At 39.5% G+C, this 10,614-nt stretch overlaps 1 protein-coding gene across 11 annotated transcripts in view; it reads right to left on the reverse strand.

Annotated features, from left to right (window-relative positions):
- Nucleotides 1-10,614, reverse strand: part of ARHGAP24 (Rho GTPase activating protein 24) — a 537,541-nt gene that overhangs the window by 39,329 nt on the left and 487,598 nt on the right. For all 11 annotated transcript variants that reach the window (XM_015567154.1, XM_006768662.2, XM_015567153.1 and 8 more), the window contains one exon: nt 6,954-7,161. In XM_015567154.1, coding sequence (XP_015422640.1) covers nt 6,954-7,161 — 208 coding nt within the window. The remainder of the gene's footprint in view (nt 1-6,953; nt 7,162-10,614) is intronic.

The raw sequence follows: 10,614 nt of genomic DNA on the forward strand, positions 1-10,614 counted from the left end.
CTCTCATTTAAACACAGAAACATTATCTTCCAAATGCATCTATAGTTTCAAAACCACAGGCTGATTTATGAATACAGATGCTTGTCGGCATAGGTCTGATGTGTACAAAACATTGAAAACAACAGAGGGGGAATAAAACAAACTGGGGTACTAATATGATAAATTATTACATAGTCCTTGAGATCATGTTTTTGAAAACAACTTAGTAATATGAGTTGTTCATTTCATGATATATGTTAATAAGAAAAGGCAAAATGTAAAAATTGTGTGATTCCAATACTTACATACATATATATGCATATATATATATCTGTATTTTAATATAGCTATATGTCTAAGTCTATATATATATTTATGTTATATATAGCAATAACTCTCTGGGTTATTTAATTTTGAAATAGTCACCTTTTCTTCATATATATTTCTATATTATAAATCATATACAAAATGTTATAATTTAAAATGACTTTAATAACATTTATTAAATTTTAATAACACTTTCTATGTTATAGTTTTATAATCTTACTAGAGGTCCAATGAACGAAATTCGTGCAAGGGGCTCGGCCCTCACAGCCCTGACTTCATTCGGAAGGACATCCAGAAAGTCATTCGGCTGTCCCATCTAATTAGCATATTACGCTTTTATTATTATAGATTTTAAAAGTTCACTTTAAAAATCAAATTTTAGGCCTTAATATTAGTGCTATAATAATAGTAATCCTCACTATTAAAATGAGAGATTACCATTGCAGAATTCCTGAGAATATTTTTTCAGATTTTAATAAGTATAAAGATGAAAGCTAACTCCTGTTGACTATTTAGTGAGATATAAGCATTATTAAAATAAAGAAGAAAAATATTTATTTACTCTTGCTCTTTAACATATTTCACAATAAAAACCTTTTGTACTTTGCTTTAAATCCTAATAGTCTGTATTTTTAAAGTATTGTTGTTTTTTTAATCATTCTGATTTTGAACACTGGTGAAATTAACTTGAACTAGCAAATGTCCCCAGGATTTTTGTCTTCACATCCTGAAAACAGAATCCTGAGCTAGGACTTGGTCATGTAAAATTTCAAACTCAGACAATTAACTAAAAATGTGAATATGGTTCTGAAAATAATCTCACTCTCCTTGGGAAGTTAGAGATTGTTTATTTCCCTACCGGTGTACTTTACAATTAAATTTTGACACAAATATGTAACTCTCTTCTTTTTATCTCACTGTTCATAAATCTTGGAATCCTTTTTATTTAATAAGCAGAATCTGGTAAATTGCATATCTGCCTCCCTATGACTGGCCTCAAACTTGACAATCTATTTATCAAAACAAGGACATTCAGGTTGTCAGACTATAATATTGTGATATGATAAAAAAATATGTATATATTTTGGTTTTCATCCCTGGCTCCTTGCCAGAGCTCCTAAAACCTTTACAATTTCCACAATGATAAGAGTAATGGAAGTATTTATTGGTTATAATATTTGGATTTTATCCTCAGTTCTTGCATTTTTAGTTCTGGGTGACAAAGATGAAAGTCTTTTGTTATTTAGTTTTCCTTTATAGAGTGCCCCTTTTAAACATGTAAATAAAATTACTTCATTTACTTGTTAAAAATCTTTCAATAGACTTCCATTTCACTTAGAATAAAAACTAAGTGTCTTATTATAATCTATTGGACTACACACGGTCAACTCTTTTAATCTCATCTCTGAGGACTCGAATCATCACTCATTGTATTTCAGCCACAGTGGGGTTATGTTCTTCTGGGCCTTCGTACTTGCTCCTCTACCTACAATGTGCTGCCACGGTATCTTAGTTATGGTATCTTAGGTCTGATCATTCAAGCTACACCCAAATGTTACATACTCAGGAAAGAGGTGTGTATCTCCACCACTTCACTTACTAACATATTAGCACTTCACCCCTTATCACTCTTAGAAATTATTTATATATTGACTGTTCATTGTTTATCTGACCATCACAAATAGTGCAAACTCCACAAAAAAGAATAGACCTGGTCTGTCTTTTTCACAAAGAATTATATCTAAGACAAAGTAAACACTCCAAAATTATTTGCTGAAGAAATGAATGAGATAGATGGTGACTGTCAATTTCTTTCATCTCCATACATGTATACCACACCTTCCATCAAGAAGAAGAGTTGTCCTGGCTGGCATGGCTCAGTGGTTGAGTGCTGACCTATGAACCAGGAGGTCATGGTTTAATTCCTGGTCAGGGCACATGCCCAGGTTGCAGCCTCCATCCTTAGTGGGGGTGTGTAAGAGGCAGCGGTCAATAATTCTCTCTCATCATTGATATTTCAACCTCTCTCTCCCTCTCCCTTCTTCTCTGAAACCAATAAAAATATTTTTTTTTAAAAAAAGGGCTTTTAATACCTTTAAATCTGAGCTGGCCTTAGGCTTTACTTTTGACCAATAGTATTTAGTGAACCTAACATTGTGCCCGTTCTGAGCTTACCCACTCTTGTCTTGAGTCCTGAGATACCCCTTAAAGAGCTCCAATAATTGGCTAAAGAGAGAAGCCCTGAAGGATCCAAGAGTGTACAGAGGAAGAGCAAAGCTTAACCAGCCATGAGCCCAGCTTAGATACCAGACTTTGAATGGCGTCTCTTAACTACTTCATTCAGCTTGCAGCTGCACAAGATTGAGGCAATAAGCACCATGGGGAATGGAGGCAAGGTGTCTCTGCCCAGCAATGCCCAAATGCAGAGTCTGAAAAGGTTGCTGTTGTTTTTAAACAAAAGAATTTGGCGTGGTTTGCAATGCAGCAATAGATGCCTGCAGTAGTCATTGGTACCAGAAATTGGGTGCTGCTACAGCAAAAACTGAAAATATAGGTCTCGGCCTTGGAACATGGCAGAGTCTGGGCAGGCAATAAGGAGCCTATTAGTAAGAGCTGGAAGCCAAATGAGAAAACTGCTATTAGAGGCTAGAAAAAGTAAATGCTTACTAAGCAGTGGTAGAAAAATTAGCAAGACTATCGTCTGCATAATTCAGAACATAATAAATGTTCCTGATGAGGCTAAAGAAGGAGCTGTTCATCTCTGAAGAAAAATTTAGGGAAACTATAGTGGCCCCAAGTATCTCTAGCTGGTAAAAGATTCTCAAAGTAGGAAATGGGCATAAAGCAAAGATGCTAGTAAGACAGAACTGAAGGTAAAGATTTCTGTTTACCTTTATGATGGGTGTGGCTGCAAAACCCTTTGTTAAAACTCTAGAAGAACTAAAGGAGCACCTCACAGATTCTCTCAGCAACACGAAAGTATTTAGAAGAATCCTAAGATTATTCTATAGCAGCCTGACTCACAGACGGACTATGGAAGGGTCTGCAAAGAGATGCATGGGTGTGACTTTGTCTCAACAAGTGAATTATAATACAGATGATAAAAACCAAGGTTTTAAAAGAAATTGTGGTAACTTGGGGGAAAAAACCCCAGATAGTATCAGTTCAAAATGAAAGGAAACTTTGGATCCTTTCATGGGCAGGAAATAGGCTAAGAAATAACTCAACTAGAAAAAGGAGCCATTTCTTGCAGAAAAGGAAGGAAGTCTCAGAGAGCAGAACTAGAGGGCACACCAAGTCCTAAGTAGGAACATGTCCCAGCCCCAGGAGAGGGGCCCTGACAACTTGTCCAGCAGGATTTCAGGACTGCTGAGGAGAGAATCTGCTCACAGCCTCACAGAATAACAGGTAACAGTTTTTCTACTAAAAAACGAGAAAGCTAGTCTAACTATGTAAAATAAGATATTGAATAACAAAGAGTACAAACATGTGACCTTGGAGAGTATGGAATTAAAGGAGATAAGTCTCATGATGACTTCAGGCTTGCACACAGAGGCATCTGCCAGACCCTGGGATGGGATGAGGACTTTAAAATAACAATAGTTTTGCTGAGCTAAGGAGACAGAAGTTGTAGTTTGGGGAGGTAGAAGCGGCTGGAGGGCGTTTTGCCAAAAAAAAAAAATCTTGAATTCTACATTGAGGTCTTCTTAAATCTTTGTCTAAATACCAAGTCTTTGGTCTAAATACTAAATAAACACACAAAGGGTAGAACTCCACAGGGTTAAACAAAGAACAATGACCAGGGGAAGAACAATCACCAAGGATAATAGAACAGAATAAAGGACAGAAAAAGAGAGAACATCAGTGACACTAAAAATGGTTCTTTTAAAAGTTTTATCTATCTATCTATCTATCTATCTATCTATCTATCTATCTATCTATATCTATAAGCCTAAGCAACCTTTACCACTGAACGACTGGTCGACCAGTCGCTATGACACGCAATGACCACCAGGGGGCAGACGCTCAATAAAGGAATTGCCCCCTGGTGGTCAGTGTGCTCCCACAGCCAACCTCATGCGCCCGGCCTGGCCACCATTGCCTCCTCTCCCAACCCTACTGGGGCCTTTGGGCCCTGGGCTGGGACAGGGAACAGGGAGTGGGTGGTGGCAGACACAACCCCTTTCCCAGAGGGGCCAAGGGCCAGCTCCCTCCTTGGGGCTGGCAGCCAACCTCCCGTGCCCCACCCCTCTCCCCTGCTGGCAGGCCCCAATTGGCCCACCTACAGCGGTGGCAGCACAGCGGTGAGGGAAGGAGGAGGGGGAGAGGCGGGGAACCACGCAGTGGCAGGGTGCCAATGGCAGTGTCCGGCTTCCGTTCCTTCCGCACCTGGCCCAGTGACTGCCCCTCCTCTCCCGACACCGCTGAAGCCTTTGGGCCCTAGGCTGGGATGGGGAAATGGGGGTGGATGGTGGCGGACGCAGCCCCTTTCCCAGGGGGACCGAGGGCTGGCTCCCTTCTCAGGGCCAGTGGCCAACTTCCCATGCCCTATCCCTCCCCCCCGGCCAGCAGGCCCCAATTGGCCCGGCTCTGATTGGCCCTGATCTCTGGCCAGGCCTAAGGACCCCACCTGTGCATGAATTTGTGCACCGGGCCTCTAGTATATTAATAACATACTAGGGAGACTGATTAAGAAAAAAGGATGTCACAAATTGCTAACATCAGAAGTAAAACGGAACAATCCACAGACATTACACAAAAAGTAAGATGACAATGAATTTGAAAAGTTATGTGGAATGGACAAGTTTCATGACAGATATAAATGAAATGATACAAGAAAAAGCTAGAAGAGCCACATCTAAAAACTTTCCCACAAAAATAACATCAGGCTAGATAATGTCACTAGTAAATTTGATCAAAGCTTTATGAGACAAATAATACAAACTCATACACTTTTCAGAAAACAGAGGGAGAGGGGACACTTTTCAACTAATTTTGAGGCCAGAATTCCTCTGATAACAAAACTAGTCAAAAACATTACAAAATATGTTTGGTCAATATAGGTCCAAAAATCCTTAACATATTATTTGCAAGTCAGATATAGTAATATATAACAAGGATAATACACAACAACCGAATATAGTTTATCATAGGAATATTAAGTCGCTTTCACACTTGCAAATCAAAGAATGTAACATTAACATAATAAATGGAAAATATAAGTTAATAAAATACTAAGTTAAAATACATTGAAATAAAATACTAAGGTAAAATATATTGAAATATATTGAAATAACCCCATTTTTCAATTCTTAATATGGAAAAATCTTTGCTACACAGTGTTAAATTAATAATATTAAGATAAAAATTATTTCTTTTTTCTACTAAATTAGAGAAAGGAGGTAATTCACAAAATAGTAACAATGTTTAACTCTTAACTGGCTGTATACTTTCTCCTCTGGAACTTCCTTTATTTCCTAACTTTCACCATGCCATACTTCTTGTTTCTTTGTAAATTTTTTTTGGGTTAAGATGGAGGCATCTATTTAAAATCTAATGCTTCTTACTATCATCATAATAAATAGTTATTTTTAAATACATTGCCAATATCCTAATTTTATCAATATTTTTAATATCCCTTAGCTTAAACAACTTAAAAATCAAACAAGAGAAGACTTGTACTTTAAAAGTTCCCTCTTCCACCTTAATTGATTTGGCTCAATGGATAGAGCGTCAGCTTGCAGACTGAAGGGTCCCGGGTTCGATTCCAGTCAAGGGCACATGCCCAAGTTGCGGGCTTGATTCCCAGTAGTGGGTGTGCAGGAGGCAGCCAATCAATGATTCTCTCTCATCATTGATGTTTCTATCTCTCTCTCTCTCTCTCTCTCTCTCTCTCCATCCTCTCTGAAATCAATAAAAATATTTTTTAAAAAGGTTCACTTTTCTAATGTTAAATACGGTTTTAACTTAGAACCAAAGAAAAATAATCAATAAGAATGTTTTTAAGGGGGCCCCTGACCAGTGTGGTTTAGTTGGTTGGGCATCATCCCATGCCCTAAGTAGCGGTTCTCAACCTGTGGGTCACGAACAATGAAAATACACCCTGCATATCAGATATTTACATTACAATTCATAACAGTAGCAAAATTACAGTTATGAAGTAGCAACAAAAATAATTTTATGGTTGGGGGTCCCCACAACATGAAGAACTGTATTAAAGAGTCACGGTATTAGGAAGGTTGAGAACCACTGCAGGGTGCTGCTTCAGTTCCCAGTCAGGGCACATTCCCAGGTTGTGGATTTAGTCCCAGGTCTAGGGTGCTTACTGGAGACAACCAATCGATGTTTCTCTCATATTGATGTCACTCTGTCTATCTCTCCCTCTCCCCACCCCCCTCTAAAATCAATAAAAACATATTTAAAAACAAACAACTGTTTTAAGGGGGTAAAAAAAGCATAGAAAAGACATCTGAAGTATCAAATCTTTGACTCTGCAACTTAATAAAAACAATCCATAATTGTGTGACCACATCATTAACATCATCTACACTATTACAACATCAATGACAATGTCTCAGCTCACTGCATCCTTTCAGTTCAGGTTGAATATCCCAGGAAAGGATGGTTGGTAAAATATTAAAATCTACCTGTCAAATGATGGCTTCTCTCCACAGTCAAAGGCATCCTGGAGCTCCTTGACAAGGTTAGCCTGGCCTGGCAGCCGGAAGAGCCCCTCTTCCTTCAGCCCCCTCTGTCGGATGAAGTCCACGCACTGCTCCACCAACATGGGAGCCAGGCGGTTCCCATATCTCTTCTCATAACGGACAGTCTCCTCCAGTTTCTGCCCAAAGATACCTGAAGAAATAAAAAAAAAATCACAATGAATATAAGAAATGTATCTCTTCCCACTCTGATGCTTTCTATTAAAACTCAATGTAAAGGGAAAAGAAAGATTGGAATGCTAGCAAGCATTTCACTCTTGGTACCTCACCTTATTACAGAATCAAATTCAAGAAAAATACCTGTTGCATGTTCAAGTTATGTAATACCCCAGCGATGGGTGGGGAATTATTTTAAATTGCAAAAGGGAGTAAAATAGCATATCCTTTTTGTGCTCCAAAGTGGTAATGACTAAACTGTCCCTGTGTATGCCATGCAGCATATCAGCATTTCTCTCATTTAACACTCACAGGACTCTGTGAGGGAGGCACCACCAATATACCCTCAATTTTATTGAGGAGGAGACTAAAGCATAGAAAGATTGAATAATTTGCTGAATGTCACACAGCTAGTAAATGGTGGAGCCAGGTTTGTTCAAGGCTGTCGGATTCAGAGTCATTCTGTTTGTATAACACAGCAGCTATAACACAGTGCTGCATAGTGTGCAGAATGACTAAAAACTGAGCCAGAGAGGAAGTAACCTGCCAGCTTGCTAGCTTGCCTACCTCAGTTCTTGTTGTCATACTAGGATGGGTGATTTCTGCTGAGAAAATATAAATTTATGAGAAGGTCAGAAAAATAAAGAGTGAAGCAAAAACTCTGAATATTTATGAGTATGCTACCCAAGGAAACTTTTTTTTTATGTAAAGAGCTATGCCTATTTAGCAATATCATATGTGAGAGTTACGGTATGTAGACAGTAGTAACATATATTTAGAAATTCCTGTGGGAAATCATATTTTCTCCTCTAGATCTAGCTGTGATAGGAATGATAATAGATGTACACTTCCCATTCTGTAGCACGGAAATAGGATGTCCCGAATGTCTCTGGCTTGCATGGCTGGCGTGAGTTAACCTCCTGTATAATAATTTTTTTTTAGGAAAGTGAGGAGGGAAATTATTTTTTTAATATGTTTTATTTACGATTTTCTTTGAGGGGGCAGTGAAACTTTAAATTTTAAAATTAATAAGAAATAACAAAGGTTATGAGCTATTCCCAATTAGCAGCATAGGAAAAAGACATATTGATTAATAGATTATTAAAGGAATAGTCTCTGTTACGTGAGTCTGCAAACAGTTCCCGCTATGCCCATGTAAATTCCCAGTGAGGTTCATACTCCCTGATGAAATCCTGCCAGAATTTCTGGGGTGATGACAGTACACCATGCATACCTCCCCAAAAGAACATTGTTGGTGCCATAAAGCATTACCGAGGACATGAGTTTTCATTGGACTGAGAAAGAAAATCACTCAGGTGAACTTATTATATCTGTGTGAGGCTGTTTAAACTGGAGGGAGAAGAAGAGGGGGAGGGGAGGGAGAGGGAGAGGGAGAGAAGAGAAATCTAAGCAACCATCAGGGTTTGTGAGATTCCTCCTTTACTGTGATTTATAAACCAAATAGCTAGAGGCAGCCAGTGAAGTTAGTGGATGTGATCAGATAGATATATTCAAATTCCATTAATCCTAAAAACAAATAAACAAACACAAGGCAAATCTTGGACTCTCTGCATCCTGTATTTTTCTCTTTGCTCCTAGAACCCCAGGTATTACTCTGGCTTCAGTCCATCCCTTTCTATCTTCTTGTTTACCTACTGCACTTTGGCCTGCTACCACCATGCCACTAAAATAACTTATTTATTTATTTATTTATTTATTTATTCGAGGAAGGGAGAGAGATAGAGAGCCAGAAACATTGATGAGAGAGAAACATCGATGAGCTGCCTCCTGCACATCTCCCACTGGGGATGTGCCCGCAACCCAGGTACATGCCCTTGACCGGAATCGAACCTGTGACCTTTCGGTCCGCAGGCCGACACTCTATCCGGTTTTGGCTAAAATAGTTTTTTTAGCCCTGACCAGTGGATAGAGTGTCAGCTTGCGGACTGAAGGGTCTCAGGTTAGATTCCAGTCAAGGGCACATGCCCGGGGTTGCAGGCTGGATCCCCACTAGGGGGTGTGTAGGAGGCAGCTGATCAATGACTCTCATTGATGTTTCTATCTCTTCTCTCCCTCTCCTTTCCTCTCTGAAATCAATAAAAATATATTTAAAAGTAAATAAATAAAAGAGCTTTTTTAGTAACTTCCTCGTTGCCAAATCATTGACAGCTTAATTTATTTTTGTAATACTTTATGCCCCAATCCCCTTAAAATTATCACTTAATTTCACTGCATATCCATTATTCCCAGATCTGTGTCTCAATTTGGGCCACTCTGTGGTCTCTAGCATTACGTTTCTAAGTGCCCATTAGAACCCTCAACATGGATATCTCAAGTTCAAAATGTCTAAAACTGGCTAACTAATCTTTTCTTCAAAACCTGTTCCACTTCCTATAGTTCTGATTTTAGTTATCAGTTCCAGCGATACACTCCCCAAATCATGGAAGTGCCATCTGAGAGCCGAGCTGGATTCCTCCCTCCTTCACTGCCCTCATTCACTCACCAGGTTGGTCCTTTCCAGGGCCATTACTACTACAATGGGCTAGATCCTCAATATTTCCTAAATGACTTTTTGTTAAGTCCCAAATCCTAGTAAGTGCTGCCACAGTGACCTTCATAGTATTTAAATTGGATCGTGCCATTCTTTTGCTGCATTTCTTCCAATGGTGCCTGCCACTGGCCAACCAAACTCCTTTGCATGAAATACAAAGTCTCAACAATCTGACCTCCGTCTTTTTCCACTGTCTTTTTCCATCAACAATGTTTAGGTGACATCCATTGTGTGCCAGGCACTGTGCCATATCCACCCTCATTTCCGAGGCTTCTTCACAAACAACATGCTAACTATACTGAACAATTTGTTGCTTTCTTCTAGAAGGTAAGACCTGCAATCACGAGCCAGCCTAGAAAAAGTTATCCTGCAAGATTCAACTTATATCCTCTCCTTTGTTAATTAAGTCTTTATTAAAATTCCCTCACCCCCAGCCCAGAGGCAAACTTGATAAATTTCTTCTTCGATTTCTTAACACATTCCTGTGTAAGAATTTCCTTAGATGACTCTTTGTACTGAACTAGTCCCTCAGTAGTCAAAAGAGGAATCTGTTTTCACTATTATTATAGGAAGATAATTAGTTTTCATTTATTATTATTATACAAAATTTGTGCACTGGGGGTGGGGGTGTGTCCCTCAGCCCAGCCTGCAGCCTCTCCAATCTGGGACCCCTCCAATCTGACATCCCTCTCACAATCCGGGACTGCTGGCTTCCAACTACTTGCCTGCCTGCCAGCCTGATCACCCCCTAACCACTCACCTGCCAGCCTGATGGATGCCTAACTGCTCCCCTGCTGGCCCAATTGCCCCCAACTGCCCTCCCCTGCCAGCCTGGTTGCCCCTAACTGCTCTCCCCTGCTGGCCTTTCCCCCCCCCACT

This window comes from Myotis davidii, unplaced genomic scaffold (assembly GCF_000327345.1).
Source record: "Myotis davidii unplaced genomic scaffold, ASM32734v1 scaffold420, whole genome shotgun sequence".
Taxonomy (NCBI): domain Eukaryota; kingdom Metazoa; phylum Chordata; class Mammalia; order Chiroptera; family Vespertilionidae; genus Myotis; species Myotis davidii.